The 27,870-nt window shown below is 36.8% G+C and overlaps 1 protein-coding gene across 4 annotated transcripts in view; it reads left to right on the forward strand.

Annotated features, from left to right (window-relative positions):
- Positions 1–27,870, forward strand: part of KIF6 (kinesin family member 6) — a 151,544-nt gene that overhangs the window by 111,454 nt on the left and 12,220 nt on the right. The window contains exons 16-19 of one of the 4 annotated variants that reach the window (XM_088161276.1): positions 8,992–9,042; positions 24,095–24,176; positions 25,152–25,287; positions 26,802–26,890. In XM_088161276.1, coding sequence (XP_088017402.1) covers positions 8,992–9,042; positions 24,095–24,176; positions 25,152–25,287; positions 26,802–26,890 — 358 coding nt within the window. Of the gene's footprint in view, positions 1–6,167; positions 7,293–8,991; positions 9,043–16,055; positions 16,147–24,094; positions 24,177–25,151; positions 25,288–26,801; positions 26,891–27,870 lie in introns of those variants that run through there. The other 3 variants (XM_088161277.1, XM_088161278.1, XM_088161279.1) reach the window with 3 other exon arrangements.

The following is a 27,870-nucleotide window of genomic DNA, read 5'->3' on the forward strand; positions in this document are numbered from 1 at the left end:
TAGGAAGCTATTTCAGATTTTACTGGGTTGCTAGTATGTGTCTGACACTCAAGGAGTCACTTTTCAAAGGTTTAGTACGTATATTACCGGTAAATATGCATCAAAAAAATGTGTCATACACTCATTCATACTCTGACTTGTTTTCATCACTCTGAAATGTTTACATGAATGGCCTCAAAACATGATAGTATATCTAATCAGCGTCAGCATAGTCTTTTTTTTATTTATTTTATTTTTAATTTTTTGTCATATCTGTCAGATTCTTAACATCAGTCAGTCTCATCTGACCAGAAGCTAAACAGCAGTATGTGCTCAATGCCAGGAGAATTCCTTGGGTAAGAGCAGAATTTTAAAAGTTTCTGAAATTGAAGCATATAGTGAGCCTTGAAACTCTGTATTTAATTTTATGTTGGACAGCTCTGGCCGGAAGAAATGTCACAATATGAAACTGGACATAAAATAGTGGCATAGAAATTACAAAGCCATGAAGGCAGTATGGTAACAGAAAACAGCCATGTTCATCTGAAACTTGAATACAGTCACTCTCTGCTTAAAATATTAACTGAGACCAGTGTATTACTACAAGAATACTTGTTGGGGGTAAAATCCTTTGGTTTTGACTTTGCTTGTTTTTGCTCTTAAGAACCCTTTATTTATTTTTTTATGCTTCGTAAATTTGCATATTTGAAAATGTGAAAAGGATAGGAACTGTATACAAAGCTATTTCTCTATTTTCCTTATTCTTTCTCTTCACAATAATTTCTGAGAAACAATGAAGAGATAAGCTACATTTAGCCATAAGAGCATCCAGAGCACTAAATTCACAGATTATGACTCCTTATCCATATGGCATTGCTTTTCAGTCATGCTTTTTGGACCAGCTTAATATTTAATTCATGAACAAATAGATGTGATAAACAACAGAACAACAGTTTCCAGATGTGCATCATTTCTGTTTCTTTTCTAGCATATGAAGATAGATAAACGGAATATTTGTTCACTTTGGACAATAACTAAAATAGCACTCTGGCATCTAAGATATAGCTTAAATGAAATTTAGGTACCTAAATTCAGGAGAGCTATTCAGGAAAAACAAAACCAAATAAATCCCCCCCCCAAAAAAATACTGTTCACTTTATTTCCTGGATGCAACAAACTGCCATTGCTACAGCACATACAGAAGTACTACTTTGTTGGCTGAACTGCCTATCCCTGACCCCTGGAGTATGCAGACATAATGTGTACTTCTGCTGAAGTCCCTTGGAGTGTACTTGCTGCTATATATCCATGCTTGGCTAAAAATGCCTGGTGAGAAATAGTGACAGCCAACTTTGGGACATGAAAATAAAGGTCCAAGCATTTGTTTTTAAATTCAGAAAGCATCCAGATTCTCATTTCCAATTTCAAGGGGATGATGAACTGCAGTCCAGAGCCCTTAGTGTTTTATGTTGACTATCCTAGATGTCCCAGTGTTAAGTATTTGAATTTTTAGAAAAATTGTTCCCAAAGGGACACTTCAACAATTATGACCTATGTAGCCTATGACAGTCTGTACTTAGAGAAGATAGAGGTCCAGAATTATGTCAGCAGGAAAATAAATTTGGTTTCTCTATAATTTTTCTGTTTAACCCTATCAAATTTTTTGGGTGGTTTTTTTTGTTTGTTTTTTGTTTGGTTTTTTGGTTTTTGGTTTTTGGGTTTTTTTTTTGTTCTTTAGCAGCCAGAATGTCTGAAAAGCTGTTACCAAAAAAAAAAAAAAAGAGAAAAAGAAAAAAAAAGTGAGAAGTGGGATAAAGGATGCTGTGGAAATGCAGGCCAAACAGTAAACAGTTACAGGAATGTCCTTCAGTCAGAAAGTGTAAGTGTGTAAGTCATCATCTTGTGAGGGAAAAAAGTAATCTGGCTAGAATTAACAAGAACATGAAGAAAAAGAGGAGGAGACTTAATATAGAGGTTAGAAGTAAATGCATAGAAATGGGTGAAGAGTTTAGAGGACTGTGCATTGAGTAGCTCAATGAATCACAAGATGATCGAGTCCAATGTTTAACCACCATCACTTCAACTAGATCATAGTGCTAAGTGCCATATTCAGTTGTTTTTTGGATGCCCCAGGAATGGTGACTCCACCACCTCCCTGGACATTCCATCCCAATGCCTGAACACCCTTTCAGTGAAGAAATTCTTCCCGATAAGTCAAGTAATTTTTATTCTGTAGCAATGACTGGCAGAGACTGCTACCTAATAAGCTTTCTGTCTGTAAATTTGATCATGCTTGAAGGTATTAAATGTGTCAATAAAACCTATTATTGTCTCAACTGAGTATTGCAAGGAAGGGAACATGCCCCAGTCAGATATTTTAAATAGTAATCTCAAAATGTACAGTATCCTAAATCATAGTAAAATATATCCATTTGAATCTGAGATATTTAAATTCCAAGGAAGGAGATTATGTTGGGAAAACTCTGTATTTCCATGTGTGCTTGGTAATGTGCTGACCTTAGGCTGTGGTTTGCAACGATGAATTTGTGAAAGTCAGGATTGTGCTTCAAATTCTAAACCTGTTGTCCTTCCTGGGAGCTCCGACTGATGAGTTCTTCTAAATCCTATCAGCTTCCTTGTTCCCAATGGTCTGGCCCATCTCTTTGCTGGCAGTTCCTTTCTCCAATCTTTTTTTCCCAGCTGGCAAAAGAGACTGCTTACTTGTATTTCAGACATTATAGTTGAGTTGATGATAGTGTCTCAGCTTAAATTGCTGGTATGCTTGTGCTGATGTTCCAAATTCTGCTGCTAGAACAGCCAGAACATGGGCAGACGTTTCCTTCTACATCCTCTGCTGTGGGGCAATGACCTTTGACAGCAAACTTTGGGATGGAGGGAAGGGAGAGGATAGAGGATAAAGGAGAGGCAGTAAAATCTTAAACTGCTGCAGAAGGCAGAAATTTGTTGCAGCAGGTTATACTCTACAGTATGTTACCTGAGGTATTGTCATCCATATATTTTTAATGCTGCTGAGGGCTGTATTTCATACCTGGAAAAATGCATGTGCATCAGAGAGGCCCCAAGTATTGCAACAGTATGTTTTCCTCCCTGATGCCACCAAGAGCTCCCTGAAAATGAGAAGTTATCAAATTACATGGGGATTTGGCCAACCATGTATTCCAAAACAAAGTATTTCCATCAGACATAGTGTTGAGCCAGTTTACTAATGCAGACTACTTTGTCTCTGCACATTGTCCTGATAGAGCCAACTGACATGTTTTTGCCATTGGAGAAGGACAGTTTGAAAAGCAAATTCAGAATTTGCCCTAAATATTTCTCTGGGTCAGAGCAAGGCTGAATAGTTTATTTCCTCTTAGTGCTGCAGGATTTTACATTAGAGCAGATTTTTTTTTTTTTAATTTCATGACTTTTCTTGTCAGATCCTTTTTATCATAGACTGTGTTCTCATACAATTTCATCACCAGATTTTAAAAAATATTCTAACATATCTGGTGAGATTTCCTGTAACTATCTCTGTTTGATCTTCTCAGTTTGAGATATTGTTCCATTTGAATATTAACACTTGGGTTCAATGTCTCCTACTTTCAGGAATACTTTGTAAGCTGTTACAATTCTAACATCAAGCACAGTTAAAAATATAACTGTATAAGGCTCATGGAAGTTATGTGACTGCTCCCCTCTTTGCCTCTCTCTGAGTGATTGTTGAATGTGCATCTTTAATTTCTGCTCATTCAGCAGGACTTCTTATTGATTCAAGTGGGTGCATGCAACTTCATGAACCAGATTTAATAGTTCCAGAGTCTTGAGCTGGTCTTCATAGTTGGATGGTAGCTGAGTCCAACAGCAAATATAGGGGAATTGCATTACAAACAAAACCCCTACTTGTTTCCTGTCATGGTTTAAGCCCAACTGGCAAAAAAGCACCACACAGTCACTTGCTCCCATCTGGTGGGACTGGGGAAAGAATCAGAAAAGTAAAAGTAAGAAAACTCATAGATTGCTATAAAGATAGTTTAATGAGTAAAGCAAAACCTGTGTGTATAAGCAAAGCAGAATAAGGAATTCCTTCACTCGCTATTGACAGCCAGGTGTTCAGCCATCTCCAGGAAAGCAGGGCTCCTTCACTCCTAATAGTGACTTAGGAAGACAAATATCATCACTCCAAATGCCTCTGCTTCATTCTTGTTCCCCCTAGCCTTTTTTAACTAAACATGATGCCACAGGGTGTGGAATATCCCTTTGCCCCACTGGGGTGAACTGTTCCATCATAGCTTCTTGTGCCCCTCCAGTATATTGACTGGTGTGGTAGTGTGAGAAACAGGGAAAAAAGCCCAACATCTAAAACCATATAGCATGATTAGGGACCCAAAATCCCTGGAGGGTGAATTTGAGGAATCAGATACCCTGGATGCATAAGAGGATGTTCTGCTAGATATTTCGTGTAACACCTAAAATGATTTAACAATGAAGAAAGTGAAACATACAGCATCCTATTTGAGGTGTGAAGGTTTCAAGATTTCCATGGTGAAAGGATGTATTAAGATAAAGGCAGGCTTGGAAAATGTAAAATAATAGAAAAATACTAAAAAATAAGAAGAGATGAGAAGTCATTGACAAAGGCTTTAGCCTGTCAGTTCTTGAGTTAGTGGTCTTTGAAATCTTATAATAGTATTATATTGAGGCTCTACTAAGGCATAAGAGAAGTTTTAAAACCTGTAATGTGGACCAAACAAAACAAAAGTAGGTTTTTTTAATTGTAATATATTCACTTTTATATTGTCCTGAATTATATGTTTCAGGATAAAGCATTCCTTGTCTATAATACATTGGAAGATAATTTCAGATCCTTGAAACTATCTGGAACAACACAAAGACAAGAAGTTAAAGGACAGACATATTATTCAAGTTATGTATTCTGTCATACTTAGTCACCATATGGGATACTTTCCTCTGCTTTACATCACTCTTAATTAGATTTCTCTGTTCCATTTTGTTTTCTCCATCTCCCTCCTTGCTTTTGTCTCCTGTCACAAAGGCGAAGTTCTATGTTACCAGCTCATCTCTTTTCCATACCTACATATCTCCAGAAATGCAGTCCAAAACCAACAGATTTATCACAGCCTTAATGACAGCTGGCTGCATGCTGAGTGAATTCTTAAATTCCACAAAACTACTTTTCTTGCCAAAACATGTGGAGTTGCAGCAGTCAACATTTTATTGGGACTGTTATCTCCAGATGAAGAATGACTCTGCTGGAAAAAATTATTTGGTATCAGCTATAGATCTATTTTTAGCTTCTTGTTTGGTGAAACTTAGAAAATATAATTAGCCATATGCTGAGAGATGTTCTCCATGTCTTAAATTCAATTTTTGTAAACCACATTTAAGCACTACCTCGTCCACAACTTTACACTTGGAACCAGAAGACATGGTGGGGTTTCTTATGAGAATGTGATTCTTCATATTTCTTTGGGTATATATTTGTGTTTATGAAGATTGTAGAACTGGCAGTACTTAAGACTGAAATCTTCCTTTTGTTTATATGGGAAGATTTGTGCAGGCAACGGTACTGGAATCATCCCCTGCTTCTGTCACTTATGAATTTCAAGCCTAGCATTGGGACAATGGTGTTCTCAGAGGCAGAAAAGTAGAGCAGGTCAGAAACATTCATTCTCCCCCGCAAGTATTTATAGTGAAAACAAAACAAGATTACGTTAATCAAAAACATACACAGAAGATCTTAAGGGTTTGTCAAAAATAAGAGCTTCTAAGTGAAAACAATTTTTCTCCCAAATGAAATCTAAACAAACTGTCGAATTTCAGATTGGATTAAAACAAATTGAAAGATTAAATCATATCTGGCTGGATAAGTCTTTGTATGGAATTATAGTCAGGTGCCTTATGATACCACCATGTCCCCCAAATTAGAACTCGTGTTTGGCATACTTTTCCCATAATAAAATTTCAGCTTCTCTTCAGGAAATGGGAAATGAACTTCAGTTTTTGCTGCCCTGAAAAGGCAGTTTGGACTATGTGAATTGGATAAATGTCACCTTTCTATTTCTATTTAAAGAAGAAAAAGAAAACTCTTTTTCTAGAAGAATAGTAAGGCTGGAGTTTTGTTTTTCTAGCCAATGGAGTTTTCTTTGATTCCTCTCTGATTGCAGGTGATCTGATTCAAACTTCTCATTCTTTGACAAAGATGGCAAATAGAAGATGTTTTCTTGCAACATCATGGTCCATGTCATGGATGGAGCAGAAGTGTAACAAGGGCTAGAATGAAGGGAGAGAGGAACATTTGGGAAAGTTTCACACTGCTGAATGGTCTGACAAAGCTCGCAATACAAGTAGAGCTTCTGCAGCCTCTGTGGGTTCTATCTCAGCTGTGCTCAGAGTAAATCCTATGCAATTGAAAGTCAAGCCTCTTGGCTATAATCATTCAAAACCCAGTCCCAATGTTCTTGTGTTTCCACATATTTGTATTGATGGCAATCTGTTGTCTGTCTGCTTGATCTCATTGACTTGTTTGGCCTGCTTTTTTCAGTTGACCTCATTGCCACTTGAAACGCAAAACATTTAGATTGTGGATAATCTGTTTCTAGCAAGGTTAAAGAAGGAGATATAACATCATTTATTGACAAGATTGAGAACTGTATGTCACCCTTATTTTCAGGTGGCTCTTGATGAAAAGCCTATTGTCCCTACTGGAACCATTTTTTGCAAACTACAGTGGCAGTTGCCTTTTGCAGCTCACAGTGCTTAAGAGAGTTTCTGAGCCCTTATACAAAGATTAATGTATAGATTGTTTCTGAGGCATCTCTGTTAATGGTAATCCATTGAGATAAATTTCAAAATTACTACAACTTGTTTCATGGCTGTCTTATGGCTCAATATTGAGTTTGAGAAACTGAGAAATTAATCTGAGAAAAAAGTAGCATTTTTAATCACATGTCATTGAGTATTGAAATTGAGTTGCTTTCTAGAGCTTTCAAAGCACAAATAACATAAATGTTGCTCATTCACCTGGGATTTTATCAGTAAAAATTATTAATCAAGGGTATTTTTTCTATAGTTACATGAATCAGCTTATTTAACCGAGTTTTTTGGTCAAGTGTTAGCACAGCTGAGATGGAGGATTTATTTGTTTTCATAGCAGGGTTAGATGAAGTTAGCTATTTCACTTAACCTGTTTCTCCATATCTAAAATTTTTCCTAATTTTACGGATTACGTTTCCTAATTTTGCAGGTATCTTTAATTACAGAAAAATTAATTGGTTTAATTAAAAATAATAAAACTTCCTCTGCAGAAAATACAACTCTATGTCTGATTTATAGACAAAGAATAGGTAAGGTGTTTTCTTTTGTTTGTTTTCTATAAGCATTCAAAACAACAAAATTTTACTGTTACACTGTAGTGTATTGCAAATAATAAATTTTCTAAAATGCTACTAAATACTTAACAATTATTCTCATAACTTCCAAAGAAATTCAGTTTGCTATTGTTCTTTTGTGCTCACAGAACAATCTAATTCTCATGACCTGTGAATTTAAATGTTTTTTTATCTTGTCTGGTTAAGCCTTTACCAACTTTTAATGACTGATTTTCCTCTGATTAGCTTACTCTCTAAGACTTCGCTTGCAAGCAAAATTATGTTTTTAATTCAAAAGGCACACAAATATGATATAATCACAGGTCTGGGGGAAAACAAAGTGAATGCAGAATGGATTTTTTTTCTTTCTTTGGTATCCAGATTTACAGTTTAGTAAATATTATGAACAAATCTCTGCTTAGAAGTTGTTTTAACTTGAAAACTCAAGAGGCATAATCCCATCCCCCTTCTGAATACATTTACTGCTGAAATTCCATATTTAGATTTATGTTTTTCCTTTATGGTTCCATTAATGTCATTGAATAGCGGCTTCCCATGTGGTAATCTAATTGTTGCTTGGAATAATTGGGAAGCTGGCCCGTTGTAGCAGATCAGGTAGGAAATTGATAAAAGAAGGATAAAAGTGTGTTATGCGTTTAATTAGGAATGTTGAGATGATGGAATTGGTTAATTTTTGATTGAAAGCCAATGACATCTACACAGCGAGTCCTGTTGAGTAGTTGCCGTGATTTAGGAATGTTACTGCCCAACTCAGTGCCCCCACCAAGACTCCCCAAATCACACACTGCTGTCTCTCACTGCCCTGTTCGCCCCTCCCCTTCCCAGCTGTGGTAGAATGCAAAGAATTATTGGAGGTAAGAAAGGCAAAGATAACAGGTTGAGACGAGAACAGGATAAATAGAAATGAGATAAGAAAATGAACAGTAGCAGCAACAATGCTAATGGCAGAGGGTACAGGAAAAGAAACAAGTACACGGAAAACCCCCTCAGTATTAGACAGTATAGAAGAGCATCCCTTTCCCCTGCCCCCAGCAATTATGTGAGGCAGTACAGAATAACCTCACAGTCCCCTTCCAGCTACTGGAAAAATTAACCCTGGTCAGAACCAGGACAGTAGTAGAATTTGCAAAAGTTCTAGTACATGGGATATTTAAAACCAAGCAGGACAGGAAAAAATGGATTTTGGGGAATTAGGTTTTCACTGGCAAAGGGGTAGACTAGTGACCTACTGTCTCGTAAGCTCCTTTAAATCTGTTTGAACAAATACTTGAGATTCCGTATGTCCTCTGATCCCACTTGGACTTCTTTTGTATCTAGCAGTAGGAGATCATTATCCTGTGAAAGTGCTTGACAGTAAATGTTAGTTTTCAGTCTTTCTTACTGTATAGTTAAATCTCAGTACATGTAGAGTCACATTGTGCCTACTTGTTTACTTGCAGTAGAGAGGAGAAAACTCAGAAATCAACTTGTCCCATGGATCACAAAAAAACTTAAAATTGGCCAACAGCACAGGGAGTTTCAAATGGTGGGAAATAGTCAATGACTTCATTGAGTTTTGACATTTTGAATTCTAATTTTTTTCATTTTGTGTCTTTTACAGACCATCTGAAAGGAAAGATAATCCAGAGGCAAATTCAGAGAGCAGCTCTAGGTAAGAGCATAATGTTTCAGACAGGATACAACAGGGACAACAAGCTCTCTCCCAGGGCTGATTCTGCTTGGGAGGCAGGTTGTATTTTCTACCACAGTTTTTTGCTACAGTATTTCTACAATAGTCCATGCCACAAAGAACATGGACTCTGTGAACTTTGTATGAAATTTGACTCAAAAGGTGTCTGATTTTATGTGTGGTGAGAAAAATCATTCACAATTCTTACAGATTTGGGAGTTTGGTTTCTGATTAGTCTAATCTGAATTACCATTAACAGATATTGATTTGTCCTGAGGCTGAGCTAGTAGCCATGTTGCCACAATCTAACATTCTTTTTAATTTTTCTCATTCCAAGGGCTACTGAAGGCATATACAGTTCATTTCTCTCACATCTAGTTATTGAAGTTGAGAAGTTATTTCTTGCAGTTTCTGTTGACACAGCTGTAAAGCTCAAATTATCTGTGTAAGTTGTTCACAAAAAGTGTAAAGTCATCCAAATTTGGTTTAAGATGCTTTAAGCCTACTCAATTGACTTTGTATTGAAATGGCCTAGGAGTATTCATAAGAGAATTCCACTTTGGGGACAGTAAACTTCAGCCAAAATTTAACAGAAAACGGCTGGGGCAATCAGTTTAGATCCCCCTTCAATTAGATCAATAAAAGAATCCCAAAATGTGCCTTCATAGACCTACTTCGCATAAAATATGGAGCTCACTGAGACCAGATTGCAGCTGATATATGTACTTCTATGTGTGCATAACACAGAGAACATTTGTCTCTTAATAAGAGAGAGAAAATTTGGGGACTAATTTTTCTTCCAAAAGTCAAACGAGTAAGTTACTTCAAAATAACAAAACTGTTTCTAATTTACCCATGCATCTCAAGCTTTGGTGATAATGTTATTGTTTCATACCTTTATAATTTTTTTTTAATTTTAAAATCAGTACTAAAATAATTTTGTCTACGTCAATAAAGCCCAGGAATCAAACTCAGTTGATTTTAATCGGGATGAGAAGGGGAAGTGAAGGAATTGCTGATCTACACTTCCTGTTATCCAGTGACAGGACATGTGTGAAAGGTTCAAAGCTGAATCAGGGGAGGTTCAGACGTGATATTAGGGAAGGATGCTTTACCAAGAACAGGTTCCTTGACAGGTGATCAATGTCCCATACCTGACAGCTTAAAATATATTTGAACACCACATTTTTGGTCAGCCCTGAAAAGGACTGGATGATTGCTAGGAGTCCTGTCCAACTCCTCCCTGTCCCTCCTCTGAAGTTCAATTTAAAGGTGCTATCTTCAGAATAACATGGAATATTTTCTTTAATTCACTCCAGGTTTGAATACCATCTATTTAGTAATTTTTTTTAACACTCTTACAAGTTATATCAAGATGAATCATAGCAGTGCTGTTTATGAGAATCCCTTTTTTAATGTTCTGAAAAATGAACTAATGCATTCTGAGTGTGTGTTTCAATCTGAATGATAATATCTGGTCTTGTACACTGACTTCTTTACTACATAGAAAAATTGTGTTTCAAATGCTGTTTTCAATAACTAAGCTGTTTTTCATGACATAGGTAGGTATAACTTTGCATGTCCTTAGGAAATGCCATAGTAGTGACTTTACAAGCTATACATTCACAATGTGAATATTCTATTGTTATTTCACCTCGTAGGAGGCAACCCATGTGGTTTTGCCTTTTTGTTTTGAGCATTGCTGTCTGCTTATTCTCACTAAGTCTGGACCTCACAAAGTATTTTTTAGTATTTACATTATTATTTTAAATACTCTGGATATTTAGACTTACTATTTATTCTGTGAGTTGGGGACTATTATTTGCCTGCCTGCCTGCCTGCCTTTCTGGATGAATGTTCTTTCAAAGAGTAACAGGTGCCAAGTCTTGCAGGAACTTCTCGATGATCAGAATGTCATCAAGATATTTTTTAATGAAAACTGCGTGGTCAAAAGTCTAATTATAAGGGTCTGTTGAAATCCCAACATGAAATAAAATACACCATTGTTTCAACTAGAAACCAAGTTAACATCTTCCAGCTGCCTTTTTTTCTTCCCCTTAACTTAAAGCATTTTATGGTTAAAACTCTTCAAGAAACTATTCTAGTCAGATTTTAAAGAGTGTAGATCTGTTTCCCTTATGGCTGTGCTTAAGATGTGGATTTCTTTTTGAAGGAAAACACCACTACTTAGCCCATTGCTCTTAGCTATCTCTTTTAAAACACCATATGCTGGGAGTTAAGAAAGGACACAAATAGACGGGAGGCAACATCAGAGACAAGGGATGCTCCAAGTTTGTCAGTACACTACCAGAAACATTGAATACTTTATGTAAATTTGCAAGGATTCATCTCAGTGTGCCTTTCATCTTTATTAACTGCAAAAAATACCTTATTATACAAATAAATTATTGTGGTTATCCTTATGAAGATCTTTCAGAGTAAGACACTTGACTATATTTTTAGGCAGGATTTAAAGTTCCTTTTGCATGCCAAACTGCACTTCACGATATTTAAAATGAAAGAATGTGCACACTGCTTAAGTATCGACAGCAAAATCACTGGGTTACAAACATACTTCTGGGTGAAAAAGATGGGAGAAAAGAAAGGAAAGAAAAGCTTTCCCTGGGGTTTGCAGTGTTGTAAAAAAAAAAAAGTTGCAGCTTTATTTGACTCTAGTGAAGCATTATCTTATTATGCTTTAAAAAAGTATTTCTGTAAAATGCAGAGCCTGATGGCAAAACCTTTTTGCTTCTGAGGAGGTTTGGTAGGAGTAAATTACTGTCCAACTCTGTTGTCTTTGTTAAAGCTATTTGAGATGGAAAAAAAAAAAAAAGATAATTGTGGGTCTTTGTAAGGAATTTGCATCCCTTGTACAGATTTCAGTATTAAGGCACAGTTTTATCAATATTTTATTTAAAAACTGCAACCAAACCAAACAAAAAACCCACTTGTTTTTCCAGATTTTTTTAGAATAAGATTCTGTATTTCTGATGTTATTCAAAGAGCTGTTCCCAAGTTATTTTTTAAGCAAAATTCCCTTGAAAAACTGACTTCTCATAAAAAATTAAATGACGAGGTGAGTCAGAAACAACAGATATGTTTCAATCCCTGAAAATGCATACCAGCATTTGATTTAGTGTGGCAAATGCCTGCGAGCAAAGATTTTGGCATATTATTTTTATATTTGGATTTGTAATACATATTTGGTTTTAAGCAAACATAGGGAAATTTCTGCTTATCTTTCTTCCCTTTCCAGCTTTATCTGTACCATCTTTTCCTCCATTTTCAAAGCCTGTTCTAAGGATGTTAGTATCAGCTCATGCCCTTTTTCATTCCCTGCTGTGTGTTTCTTTATAGCACGTTTCATTCTGTTCACTCACCTTTCCTTGTCTAGAAGTGACTGACCATGATCAGCACAGGGTACAGCAGGGACAGACAGTGCTGTGTAATGGATGCCTCAGGGTACTCCTGCAGGAGTATTCCAGCCAGTCTTAGGAAAGGATTTCAAGCAATGATTCCTCCAATGCTTGTGACGCTGCCACTACCGCATATGGGATACCAAAATGCAAATATGTTGCCTGACACTTTTCTGTAAATTAGAGGAGTTACAAAGGGAAACTTCTGCTCCCAGTTGTCCAGAGTGTCAGGTTCCAGAATTACAGAATTATTTGGGTTGGAAAGGAGGTTTAGTGATCATCTAGTATCCTCCAGCCATGGGGAGGGACAGTTCAGTCTATCAGATTGCTCAAAGTTCCATCCAACCTGTCATTGAACCCTTCAAATGTGGCTCATGCCACTAGAAATGCTGGTTTGTACCTGCTCTGGATATCAGGTATGTTCAGGAAGTGTATGGTAGTCCTCTCTGCAACCATAGCAGCTTCTTCCAGACATTTATAACATTAATTAGTCCAATAATTATGACTGTCTTGAACTCATCTGCTGTGATCTGTGTGAATGGAAAGCACATAGCACTTCCAAACTGCTGGTTTGCATCAGAGTTAATCTGTTCTTTAAATAAATCCATATTTAAACAAAATGAGATTGGTTTCTTTCGCTGCTTTACATCTTGTAACTGAGATGACATTTAACTTTTTTCATATGAAGCAGAAGAGTCTTGATCTGTACTAATGCCATGAAATTAAGAGACACAAATGTTTTCAATCACAAAATGACAGAAGCTGAGGAAACTGGCAGTTTGTGTTTTCCCACACAAATCCAGCACAGTCCATGGAGAATAATAGATGGCCTGTTTTAAGACCGTCATTCTTGGTGATGAAAAATGATATCTTATGTATGGGCTAAATAAAGCACTTTAGAGAAATACTCTGAAGTCCATCGTTTCAAGGAGGGTTTTTTTGGTTGGTTGGTTGGTTGGTTGGGTTTTTTTTTTTTGCTTGGTTGGGTTTTTGGTTTTTTGGTGGGTTTTTTGTTGTTGTTGTTGGGTGGTTTTTTTGCAAGAGATAAGGCAAATATGCCCGGTACTATCAGGCACCCAAGAGCTAAAATATGCTAAAGAGCACAATGTAGTCAATTTGCAATAGCCTCAAAATACGGGAAAGATTTCTCTTAGGAATTCACAATTTTGATATCTGCAATGTTTCTGTGTGTTATGTTCTTCTGTACATTTGTGCTTGAAAGGTCAAGGAGCAGTGGTGTTTCTGTGCAAGTTCTTGTGCATGCAAGGCATTGATTTTTATTCCTAGGGTGACCTCTAGTGGCATCAAGGCCATTTTCTTTAGGGATCAGTTTAATTTCTTTAGTCTATTTCAAAGGAAATAGGAACTCTGAGGGACAGAAAGCTGGCAAGACTGTGCTTGCTAAACGGGACATTTATTTTGTTGCTATGACAAAGATACCAATAGCACAACTGGATGAAAATTCAAAACCAGTACTTTTTTGCCTATTTTAACAGTTTTACTCTGCCAAAGATACAGATACTGTTGAATTTGCTTTGTATAGTTATTGTATCATATTAGGTACTTTTAGAAATATTTACCAAATCATTTTTTAATCAAACACTTGCAACAGTTAGGTACAATTAATTTTGAAAACATATATAAATAGTTGTTTGGACATTACAAGTTGTTAGAATTTATGCTTTGGTAGCTATGAAGCTACACACCATAACAAATTTACTCTCTTGGTTTTGCATACTCTTTTGTGCTTCAAGTCAGCATAGTTTATGGCTGAAACTATAAGCTCTTGAAGAGTTTTTTGGTTTTTTTTATTTTTGTATCTACCAAGTTCTTCTGTAAAGATGATCACAATCAGGAAAAAAGCCATAGATTCAAAGCAGCAGCTAGACAAGCTGCAATGATGACCTTGCCACAGTACTTGAGGTTTCTTCTTAGGTAATATGTTTTGGAGTTTTCACAGTATTACATAGGAATTAAGTTTAAAACTGTAGGAGTATGTTCTAATAAGAAGACACTTCTTACAGGTGTCCCTTCAGGCCTCAATCTCACACAGACCCTTCTTTCCACGAGTTTCTCTCCAGTCCTTCTAGGGTGTTTTGTAGTTTTATTTTTGGCTGTTTTTTTTCTATTACTCTTTTTAGCAGGATTTACTACACCCAATGTTAAATTCTAGAGGCAGGCATGAGTCTTCTCTTTCAGTTTCTTCAAGAAAGAGAATACTGATATTTACTGGAAGTCTTTGCAAATATGTCCTCCTGAACTGTCAGAGAAAATTCTGAGATTACTTGCATGTCCCTATTAAGCCACCCATGTGACCCACTCAAATCCAGCTATGAGATCTCAGAAAAGAGCAAAGATGTTTTTGGATCAAGTGATATTTTTATTAGGAATCATGGACTTGTAGCACAGCTACCCAGTACTCAGCTTTATTGACATTGACTTTGGCATTTCACTGTTGTTGGAATGGCTTGCAGTCTCTGTAAGCTTTCTTGTAGTAAGTATTTCTTCTGAAATAATGAAAACTTCACTGAGAGTTGTATTATTATTTAGAAACTCCTTCTGGTGTCTAACAAGACAGAATCTGGAGATGAAGCTTTCAATTCTCTAGTTTGGTGTCTTAAGGTATTAAGATTCTATGAGGAATTGTAAGATTGAAAAAGTCATCAAAGAAGTTTGCAGGATCTCTGTTCATGGAGTTTTCAAAATATGTCTGGTTATTTTCACAATAGTCTGGTTCAGTTTTCACCCAAATTGAGCAGTTTGAACCACACAGGCTTCCAAGGTCCCTTCCAACTAGAATGATTCTATGGTTCTAAACCAGGACTTGAGGTGGAGAGAACAAAAAATAAATCTGGTTCCATCCACATAGACTACAGATTCTAGGCCTAAACCTGTTTGCTTAACTTCAGTATATATTTGAGTACTCCTCTCTCTTTTGGCTCTAAAAAGCTAGTAGAAAGTTTAACTAAGAATATGGAGTTTAAGGTGTTGTAGGCTTCTTTCTTCTGGCCATGTCCAGTGGGTGTGTTGGGCAGCTTGACTAATTCTTTTTCAGTCAATGTTTCCTCCATGAAAGCTCTCTGTAATGAAAAATTCTGTAATCTAATGAACTGTAAACTACAAATAGAGCTTTTTCACATCTGTATTTCTGTGAGTTTTTCAATATTAGACCTAGAGTAGAAATTTCTATCTAGCTGATTATATAAAGGACAGGACAAGGGGTGAATGAGAAATAGCATGGCAAGCGTAATATCCAGCATTTCAGAACAACCTGCAGGTCTGGTAAAAAAACTTCTGCCATTTTATTTTTTGCTGAAATAGCTAAAGGAAATTAATTCATTCCTTCTTTGCTGAAAAATGTTTGCATATTTGAGATCAAAATAAATAATTACTTGGAACAAGTAGCTAATAATATCCCACAAATGTGCAGAGGTTGGATATAATTTCTCCAGATAAGAATCTTGTGGTTAAGTTGTAATTGCTTCTGGATATGTCAAGATTGTCTCTTCTCAGTATACAGTACAGAGTTTTCAGCCAACAGCTGCCAGAACATCAAGCCCAGTGTCCTTTCCTTCACAGGTCATAGGAAAGAACTGAGTTATGAGAACTCCCTAAATACCTCTGTATTTCTTGTACCTTCTTGAGCTGGTAGCACAGCACAGACAGTCCAGCTGTTCTGCAGCCAGCAGGTATGTGCATGGGAGAACCAGCAAAAGAGTAACACTCCATGTGGGATATGAACGTGGCCAGCAGGGATAGGGCATCCCAAAACCATAATATGGTCCCTACAACTGCATGTATGCCCAAACTGCACGTGGCCCTAATCTAATACATGTGCCAGAACACTGAACAGCATCAAAATGAATCTTCTTAAAGAATTACATTCCTAGTGACATGAAATTCTGTAGTTGTAGTTTCAGAAATTTTCTGGGAGACTCATGCATCATAGCATTTTAAAAAGCATTTAGGATTTAGGAAAAAAGCATTTTAGAGCACCAGTGGAGTAACCATGTGGGAGAGTGGCAACTAAACTTTCTGTAGTACTTTTGTCTTTATTCTACACTTAACTGAGGTGGGGTCTTAGCATATCTCTCTGCTATTTGCATAGAAAAAAAAGCATCAGATCTGTGATAGAAGAGCTTCAGCCCAACACCTTTGGTCTCATTTCAGCCAAGAGTTAAACTAAATAATTTATACTGCAACCCCATCCTCATAATATATTGATTTCACCAATAATGACGTGTCTTTCCTTTGCACTTTCCATCTCCTTCACTCTCTTGCAGATGAAAGTAGCAGAAAGATCAAAATTGCTCAGACTGGTACAGCCATATACATTTGTTTGGTTAGTATTCACTTCTTGAATCAAGGTCAAAATTTCAGTTGTTGTCTAACCTGAAGTTAAACACCAGTTTCATGGTCCATCTATACTTATACACAGCTGAAACAGAAGCAGTTAAGGATAGACTTGTATGCTTATTTTTCCTTAATTTTCTTTCAAATGACATTGCTATAAGTTTAGTGTACAGTCCGGAATAAATGCTTCTGCGCGTTGTCACAAGTGCTTCTACTGACAACCACAGACAGCTCTATACAGAATGCAGGTAAAACACCCCTTTTTTTAAGAAAATACTAGGCCTATTGAATTAATCCCACAGTTTTATTGCATTCCTAAACATGATCTGCGAACACAGACTTTGCTGCCCATACTTGTATATGCTGTTCATGCACAGTAATCTGTGACACTCAGTGTGACTGCACCTTTAGCACCCTTAGGTATGTCTTATTCTTAGGAAAGTTGTGCTATATTATTCTCAGTCAAGTCCTTCTCTTGACCAGGCATTACTTTGCAAAAATTGTGGTGCTTATTGAACTACAGTCTGGATATTGGTGGTGGGGTATTCCTAATGTCTCCTGACAAAGCTTAGAAAAGTGATTTTTTTTTTTCCATGAAAGCTTTTGGAGTTTGTAGAAATGAATGTTTACAAAACCTTAAAGCTTATGGATGACAAATCACACTCCTTCTTGAGAGGCAGAGAAAGATCATTCAAACATATCAGGTATTTATTTTATTTATCTAATATTATGAACAAGATAAATGATGCCAGAGGAATTGCATGTAATCAAATGGTAAAAAGTATTTATTAAGTGTAGGCAAGAATCTGAGTTAGTAGGGGGTTCCTGGCTATGACTCAGCTACATTACTGTTCCACTAGATTAGCTGGCATGTATGGAACATATTAAACTTGAAGCTGCTTTGTTCTTTTTTGGCTTTTTTTTTTCCTCCCGTATATTTTAATTGTATATCTGGAAAGCAACAGAAAATTTTTAGCCATGATGGTTTCAGAAGCTTGCATGGCTAAAGCGCAGCTGGCATGAAGGTAACACCTTCTGTTTTGTATACCATGTATTTTCAGGAAGAAAACTATAGATGACTAGTTTCATAGTGAATTTGAATTGAAGTGCGACTCTGTATTTAGGAAAAACAGCCACTGAGATGGGAAAAATAGCTCTGCTTTCCAGGTGTACATTGGAAGTCGGTTAGTTTGAGCCAGTATTAAGCTGGTAAAACAATAAACAATGCAATGTTACAAAAAACCCCAACAAAACAAACAAACAAAAACCTCAAAGCAGTATACCAATGGACCCTTTTACTTAAATCAATGATTAAAATAGTAATCTAAATGAACAAAATACACATGTCCTTAATTCCCTGCACATCCATTAACTTGTAAAATGCTGAAAATAGGACCGTGTGTTTCAGTGTATTCTATGACAAACTGGCTGAAAATTTAAAAAATCTATTACGTTAGGGTTAAGTAAATGGCTCTAAAACCCACAATACAAACTCATCCAGATATTTGGATATTTTCTTCTTCTCCTGAGTTACGTTGTGCCTTCTCATCTTTGCTTTTGTATAAGGTACACACATGGTGCCCAGTGACAAATGTAGGCTGACAAGGCCCAGGGGAAACATAAAGAGGAGAATTACTTGTAAGATGATCCTGAATAATGATAGATGGATAGTTCTTTAAAAAAAAAACAACACCAAAACAACTTAAAACAACTTAAAACATATGTTCCAGTTTGAAAGCAGTAATGCTTGAGTTTGCCAAAAGCTGCAAAGTTGATAAATAATGCAATAAATATATTAATGGGATACTAAAGTCAATTCTAAATTTGGTTACTTCAAGTGACTATAAATTTAACCAGACAAACACAAGACTAACCAGTGAAAAAAATGAAAATATTTGAATGCAAAAGTACAGCTGGAGGGCAGGGCACAATGTTATTTGAGGCACAAGACAATAAATCCCTAGGAGTTTGACTTCCAGGATACACTCAGGTTGAGAAATGTATGAGCACCCCAGGGAGTATAAAGTTCAGGGTCACAGAGAGTTTCTTGCAAAATTTTCTGACAGTAGACAAGAATCTGCCAGAGTATTTCACGTTGTTGCCAGCTTGCAGTAAACTATAATGATAACACTTGGTATCATTCTAAAAATAGTGTGTTTCATCCATGCTTTCTACATGGCTTTGAAATAATAATCCAGTTAGCAGGTGCTACAATTTCTCTCTGGTACTGTGTGATTTGATCATGTGGAATGTATTGTAAAATTTACCACTTCCTTAAAATTGGCCCTTTCATTAGAATAAAATAAATATATGTTAAAATTACTCTTACAATATTCTTTATGGGAAGAAGATCACCAAAAATTACAAAGTTATGATTATTTTATCATATGAACTGTCAACTCATGCAGAGCTCACCTTCATCTCTCTGCGGGCAGCTGGTATCATTTGTATCCTGTGCTCACTTCACCAAATGAGTTGTATATGTCAATGAAGCAAATACAGTTAGCCTGAAAGTAAACATAAAATTTGCTAGCTATTTCCCTACCCAGTGTAGCACTGTCAGTCTCTTCCTTACATCTTGTGACTTGGTATTCTTAAAAAAGTCTTCACAACTTAGGATTCATAATTTTTGCCACTCAGCTCTATGTGCAGCTATGTTAATGTAAAGAAACTAATACTCCTTATCAGTACATTGCTGACTGCTGCCAAAATAGTTCTGTTGTGCAGAACTAGATGCCAACAGAAACCCCTAGTATACACAGAGCCAATGTTTTCCTAAACATGTATGTCATACCTCCCCACACCCCTGAAACCTGGGGCTGCATTATCCAGGATTAAATTGCAGCAACTGCATGCGTTGCCCAGGAGAAGTCACTGGGGCACGAAAAGTGCATGTGGTATTACACTCCAACGGAATGAAATCATCTCAGCTGATGCACTAAAAGCATAGAGCTAAACTGTACAGCTGAGTTTCATATGACAAACTGTCAATCAATGAATTTAAAGTCAACCCCGACTGAACAAAGCAGATACCACTTTGTATTCCGTGCAGTTGCAGGAATGATATCTGATGGTTAATATTTTAGCAGTAGCATCTCTACTACATCTTTTAAAGTATTGCAGATTTTTTCATGTATGTGGGCAAAAGCTGATGTCATGATTTTTTCAGTACTTTCTAATCAACATATACTTTGTATATGTGTGGTTAATATATATTTTCTGTTTCTGCACGGGAAGGCAGATATATAAAATAAAAATAAACTCTTTAGAGCAAAAAAACCTGTAGCCAAAATAAAGTATTTTTTTCTCAGGTGTCTAAATTAAATTTGTGAGTAAATATTATGCTTTTTATTTTACAGTCTATTCACTCAGCGTCCCTCTTACATTATTTTTAAATTACTGAGCCTATGTACTGAAGAATGCTAACATTAGATACGAGATACAGTGAGCCAGTAACCTCTGCCTTAGCTTCATTTCTTCAGCTGTAGCTGAAATTGCCTGGACTGATAAGAGGAGAGGGGTGTGAGGCAACAGAAGCCCAGGGCAGAAAGAGGCCACTGCAGGGATTCATCAGGAAAGGTAAAGAGGAGAAAAGGGGAGGATAGAAGCAGCAGGGAAAGAGGAGGAGGCAGAAGTAGCAGGAAGCAGAAGTGTTGAAATACAGTCCAGCAGACCTTAGATGTCTTTTTGCTTGGAACATTAGGAAAGATTCATGATCCTTTTTATCTATTAGAGTAGGTGTATTCCAAAGGTCTAGTCTTTAGAGCAGAATGTTATTCAGTTCACAAACGCATTGCTGCAATGAGCAGGCATGACAGGAAACTGAAATGGACACTGCAGCAGCTTGGGAAAAGACACTGGAGAACTTACAAAGCAGTGCCCCAGCAGGCATGCCCTGGACTTGACTTACTACTGGACTTCACCTGACACTGTGATCAGATCTCTTCTGCTTTTGTGACCTAAGCTCAGTGATGTGCACAGGGATGTGTAAGTTTGAGCCATTTATCTGATGCTGTTTCTGCTGCTGGGGCCACACCAGCTTGCAGTATGCTCATCTCTTCCCATTCACAAAACTATGCTGCTCACCTTGTCCACAGCTGTGCTTCTGCCTTTCATCACCAGCTAGGGATAACGGGCAGACTTGTATTTGTGGGTGAGGATGCTGAGGCCTTTTTATGATAAAGGTTTTCATCTCATACAAAATGCTTCATTATTATTTCTGAAGAATAATGTGCAACCAAATAATCCCTTCTACAGCATGTAATCAGCAGGAAAAAAAACCATTCTTTTGCTGGTTTTATATACAAGTGACAAAATTTTGCTTAAGTTTGGCTGACCTTTCAGAGCTAATATAAAAATACTTTTCCAAGTACTAGATGTCCTAATAAACCAAGGAAGGAAAGCTATAATCTGACTTGTATCACTCTGTAATAACTAGCAGAATTTAGTGATGTTTTCATGTAGGGACGTCCTCACTTCAGAAACAGCATTAACATTTTAAGATGTTACTCTCTTCCACCCCATATTATTTCCCTTCTTTATAAGGGGCTAGAGCTGCTGCCTCCCGATGAGGATCACAGATTTTGCAAATAGGACAAATGCACTTCACTGTGCTCAGGAGAGTCCCCTTTAACCTGAAATTGGCTCACTAGGTCTGGATGGAATATTCATGGAAATATGATAAGGATTCTCACATGGTCTGTGACCATGGCTCACTTGAGAGCCAGTAACTCCCAAATAATTTCAGTTTGTTCCACAAGAGCACGTTTCCCTCAAGCCTGGCTGCTGTGTGTTCATGAAGTTCAGAAAAGCATGAAGCCTCAGGAGCTCTGCAATTAGTGTCTCCCCCACAATTCCCATCTGTAGCTCTGTGCTTTCCCACATTATGTCTTCTCTTGGGGATGAAATGCGAGAAATCAGAAAATCCTCATCCCTTGTAACTGTGGAAAGGTTTGCTCCTTTCCTTAAACGTTCTGGCATGGTTATGATGACATTTTTATTACCTGTTACGTTCAGGTATAACTTGTTATATCAGGTCACTGTTGTAGCATCTCCTCCACCTCCTGTCTTGTTTGTTCACTTTAACATTTCAAGCAGCTTATATTTTTATCTTTTAAGGGTACCCTCCCCACTACAAATGTATTAGCCCTGTCCTTCTTTGTAATCGTGTGCAGCAAGGCCTTTCAATTAAATGAGACTCGTGCGTGGGCTTTGTCCACCTTGACTGTCTGTATTAACATGCTTGAGCTAAGTAATGAAATAAAATGCTTTGTAACTTCATCTGTATTAAGCTACAGAGTGCTACTACAAAAGATTAATGGTTTCAGCTGGTGTGCTGACAGGCAGAGCGGGGTCATCACTGCCCTCCTATTCCAGACAGAATTCCTCTCCTTGCAGAAAGGGTGCACTCCTCAGGCCTTGTGACAGACTGACATAGAATTTATTTTCTTGGCAGAAATAAGAGTTGGGTTGGAAACTTGCATGCATTGTATAGGAAATCTTTTGGGTTTTTTCATTCTTCTTGAGTTAAAAAGGTCCAACATGTTTTCTTGGGAACCCAAAACTCTTCTCATTCATCCCAGAAACAGAAACAGTTGTAACACTAGTAGGTAACTTTACATTTCTTTTCACCACTGAACATATAAACCATGATGGAAACACTGTTTTACCATCTCTCAGAATAAGCACTGAGGTAAATCCCTTTTTCCTCCCTGGTTGCCTGGCTAGCTCTGGACCAGAGAGAGGTGGGAAATCCTCATAGACAAAGGTAAAAAAAACCAAAGAAGGCTTTTCTCCTATAGGAAGGTGATCCACAGTTTACTCTGTCGGCATGGCGAAAGGAGAGAGAAAGGGAAGATGGCGGGCACTTTTAAACTGAGGGAAAGGGGTGGGGAGGAGCAGAGCCGCGACCAATGGGACACGCCGAGGGGAGGGGCTAAGGGAGGGCTGAACCAACTTCACAAGCCCCGGGGGGATACAGGGAAAACCATTTCCTCAGTGCAATATATAAACATAACAGTATAAAGTGCAGTATAAAACCGTGAACAGTGCAACTTATGAAACAAACAGTGCCGTGCAACAAAGCACATTGTGCATTGCATGTTAACTACTCTGCTACAGGATAGGGAAGTCACAAGCTGCTTTCGTAGGCTAGCTTAGGCTACTGTTATTTCCTTAGTTTTCTTTTACCTTGAAAATTTTCTCATATAGTTTCAGTATATTTTCCTTATTTATACTGATTATCTGAATTTATTGCTTTCCAAAGTTCATCTCTCTTTCAAGAGCTACTGCTGTCTCTTCTTTTTGCAAGTTTCTGGTCTTGTTTTTGTTGCCAAAACCATTGCAAAAAGTGGTTGAATGCATTTGATAGAGTTTTATGCTGAATATAAATGTTTAGCTTCTTTATTTATATCTAAAATTAATGTTCCAGTCTTTAATTATGGAAAAACCCAATTATAAGCAATTTGATTTAAATCACTAGTTATTGACTATGTCTTCTACTAAGTAAGGCCTAAATAAGGAATTTGAAGAAGCATTTCCAAAAGAGAGACATGGTTAATGACCCCCACTGTCAAGTTTTATCTTCTTTTTGCCAGTGTCGGGATTAAATGCACGAGACTGTATTTCTTGCTCGGACTCAGATGTATATTAGTTCTTATCTGTATTGCAGTCTCACAAACCATGAGTTCTACAGCACTTCAAACTAACAAACTAAAAATGGAGCCGTATCTCTCTTTCTCTCTCTCTCTTCAAGGCCTTTTAAGGATAAACTGTCCAATTAAGAAATGACAAGTAAATTATTTTTACTTTTAACCCAATAATCAACCACCCGTGGCCCTCAATGCTGACTTTTCTATCCAATTATACAAGATCACCTAGACCCATGAAGAAGAAGGTGAAGAAGAAGGACTAGCCTCAGCCCTAAAACCTCCATCTTGCTTTATATATATATATTACTATATTTTAAAACCTTAAACTCTTAAGTTTTCTGCCATGTGCGATTACACACTTCTATTCAAACTACATACCCGTAATCCCAGTTCTATCATTCAATTTTGGAAGCCTTCTCCATGGCCTCAGGTCAAATGCAATGTTCTCCTGGGGGTAAATGCCTGTCAGCACAGAAAGTCCAAAACTCTTAGTGACCAGGACTCCAACACCCCATTTTGTTAACTACCTCTTAAAAGCTAGTTTTTATTTTAATTAGAAGTTGCTTCTTTGGACACCGTATAGTCATTGCTTAAATCTAATCATTTCTCCTATAGCTGTTTCAAATTCTTCTGAAGAACTAACGTTTGATCCAGCAGAAGAGAATCTCAGAATGCAAATTGAAGAAGAAAAAAAAAGGTATTACTTCTGCCTGAGATTTCTACCATCCTTCAGAAGATAAATTATACTGATAGTATATTCCAGTTACAATTCTGCACATGCAGCTACCCTCAGGGTTTTCTCTGACATTTTAAAAATATGGGCTTTGTGGCTCACTAATAGTTTTTAAATTTGTGTATATGCAGTTTGTTTGTCAGTCAGATGCCACAGTAGATGAGAGAGGAAAATTTATGCTGGAGCTAAAGGTTAAAAATAAATAAAAACAGCTTAATGTCTTCCCTGAGGATTAGTGTTTGTAACTTGTTTGAATCCAAATGTATTGTGAGCCTTTTGGGTTGATTCAGAAAAGTCCTGCCTTTCTTGACCTGAAGAAAACCTTTAGATTATACAAGACTCACTAAGTGTAAATAATATGCAGAATACGCATTGGTTAACCAATCCTTGCTCTACTGTCACTGTAGCCAGGAGGATAAAAAAAGTAGATATAAGAATATCAGTATGAAGTATTTTGCTAGCATGTATGTTACACACAATCTCTGAGGAAACTTCTAACTCTTTCATACTCCTGGTAAATCTCCAAGTGTCTCATAGGCAAGAAGGTAATGAAGTTTCCATCTGATAGGGGAACCAATTTCAGCCCCTAGCTGAATCCAAGATACCAGTTATTTATTAATGGTGACATGCTGAGAATACAAAAGAAAAAATTTTCATAATTGATTGAACCTGTATTTTAACCGTTAATCAACGTCAATCCCACTTGAATTTTACTAACTTCTTTATGAAATAAAAGGTTTGTGGAAGAAGTGTCTTGCGCTTACAGTCCTGTGAAGCTTTTATAAAATATGTTTCCTTCAACCATCTGTCTGTGTCGTCTGCATCTCTGATTATTACATATAATTTTGTAGTTTAAATCTCGAACTGTTCTAGGTAAGATAACCTTTGTTCACATATATGTTGGAAAATCTGTAATACACTTTCTTCTTCTCATATTAGTTATAAAATAGTGTACAGTCGCTTCAAAGGGCTGAAGGTAGAGATTGAGCACCTGCAGCTTCTTATGGAAAAAGTGAAGATGAAGCTGCAAAAAGACTTTGAAGTCTGGTGGTCTGAAGAGGCAAAAAAATTTCAGGTATGAAATCGTTTTGTATTTCTTCTATTTTCATGTAAATATAACATCTTCAATAATTTCTTAAAGAAGTAGTTAATTGACTAGATGGAAAGGAGTATGAAGGATGAGATTCAGGGTCTGGTTCACCTGAGCTTATGCCAATGTAAATTGGACAAAGGTAATGTGAATTATACTTATGTGAAGCTGAAAAAAAATCAAACAAACACATTTTTTCCTTCTCTATTTTCTGTTTTGATGTTCTCCCAGACAACTTGATTAATAGGGAAGAATGGGCCCAAAATGCCAACAACTATGAAAGAGCATTATCAAATTGCAAAAAATAATCTTTTTTACTGCTTGCAAAACCATGATTTCATCATGTTTTCTGCAGCAAATATAGTTACTTTTTAGCTGCCTTTGCTTGCAAAGACTCCAGTAACCTTTCAGCTTCCCTAGGCTCCCAGAGGATCAGCAGCTCCCAGTACAGAGTGTTTCCTCACTCTCTAGCTGAAGTCCTGCAGTGTTTAGGCACAGAGTGCTGTAATGCAATGACCTGTGTAAAAATGAACTAAAGAGCTGTCATTTTAACAAGTGTATTAGAAGTTCATAACACAGTCAGTCTGAAAACTACTGAAACAATCTAACTTTCTTGTGCTCCCCTTCTAATACTTTTTTAATGACTTGCAAGTGTGACACAGCAACTCACAACACAGCTCTGCCATGAAACGTACATCAGCCTTGTGAAAAAGAATGCTGAGTGTAGTCTATCCCTTATCATTTATTGTTAACTGGAAGATAAGATTTACTCCTTGAGGAAAAGTTGTTATAAACAAAGGAAGTTTTAGCCTATATTTTCATTCATTCTCATGAGTATAAATTTAAACCATAATTATAGAATAATAATATAGTGTAATTAAAGAAAACAGCCTAAAATAAATACAGAACTTTACATGGGGAACTTAGTTATCCATACAGTGGCACCTAAGTAGCTTAATTGCAAGTTAGCATTGTCAAATACTTTTCCAGTTAAAATCCCTAACCATATTAGTGGCAAAAGGGATGATGTTTTAGTCATCTTCCTATCTAAATATTTAGGCTTTTCAAAGCACTGCAAGTAATATTCTTGAATCCACTGCAGCACATTTTTCTCTATCACTTAACAGGAGAGTTCCAGAATTCAACTTCTCGTGATTCATCAGTAGCAAATTAGAAAACTGGAAGACATAATTGGGATTGATTCCTTAGATCTTGACCTATCTATACATCTGAGCTCCCAAAGAAACTGAAATCAGTGAACATATGCTGTTACATATTAAAAGCCTGTAACTTGAGCTTAAAAATACTTGAACCAATCCTAAACATTTTTCTCTTTGTTCAGAAGTGTTTGTGCAAGTGGAGAAAATACTGCATGATTCAGACTCTGTCTTTTCTGAATAAGCCATTGCTTACCTTGCTATTGTTGAAATGTATAGGCCAATATGAAGCACTTTAAAAAAGTCCTATCCTCATAATTTTGTTTTTCAATCTAAACCCAGCAGAAAAAGCCAGAGATGGTTACTTCACCAAATACTGCCACTGTTTATCCACAGTTTATCAGATCCTCACAGCATCTATCACCTAACAGGTAAATTGTTTATTTTTCTCTTCCTTCCGTACATGGGAAAAAATACAGTTTTAGTATAAGTGCAGTTGTCCAGAATGCTTTTGCAAATATCACACTGAAACACTGTATTTTACAGAAATGATTGTATAAAAAATGAAGTTTTAACATTCCGTTATTTGGAAGTCCTATTGAAGGTAGGACCTCAGTTCTTTTGACTTATTGGTCTTGGAACCTTGGAAACCTTTCTCTAGGGGCCCCATAACAAGCTAAGAAAGGCAAGCCTGTTATCAGTCAGTGTTGATGTATGAGGAGACTATATCACCTTTGGGATATATGCAGGGGACTTCAAACCAGAAAATATTAATTATTTCATATACATCCTAGATAGACTTTCTACTGAAAAATGTCAGGGTACTACATTTATGCAGCATATTTTGCCACAATGATATTATATTTGATATTGTAAGATGCTGATGTGTCATCAACAGGAGAAAAATGTAATCATCTTGGTTGTTTCATCAACAGACACCTCTGATTTCAAAACCTCTAATTTAGATTTGCAATAATAGCTTTTCATAACAATCAGGGAAAGTAGAGTGCAAGAAACCACATACCTGGCTGTGTAGGTTTCCATATTCAAGGACAATAAATGGAGGTGTTCTCTCCCCTTCCTTCCTTCTTTCTCCCTCCCTCCTCTTCTTTCCCTCCCCACCTTTCTCTTGCTCTCTTTTTCTGCCTCTCTCTCCTCCTCTCATTATACAATTAACATTTCTCTGATGAGTGGCTCTACCTATATTTTTATTACAGTAGTCTACATAAATGTTTCCTGCTTTTCAGCGAACATAGTATCTCCTACATGCCATTAAAGAGTGAATACTGAATTTTCTTAAAACTGTAAAATTGATTCTAAGTTTTATTTTACACTCTCATGTATCTGTAGTAAATGCTCCATAATCAGTAAAGAAAATTATAGACATAGTCCTCTAAAGTTTTCTAAGACA

Source organism: Sturnus vulgaris, chromosome 3, assembly GCF_052056855.1.
Source record: "Sturnus vulgaris isolate bStuVul1 chromosome 3, bStuVul1.hap1, whole genome shotgun sequence".
In the NCBI taxonomy this organism is placed as follows: domain Eukaryota; kingdom Metazoa; phylum Chordata; class Aves; order Passeriformes; family Sturnidae; genus Sturnus; species Sturnus vulgaris.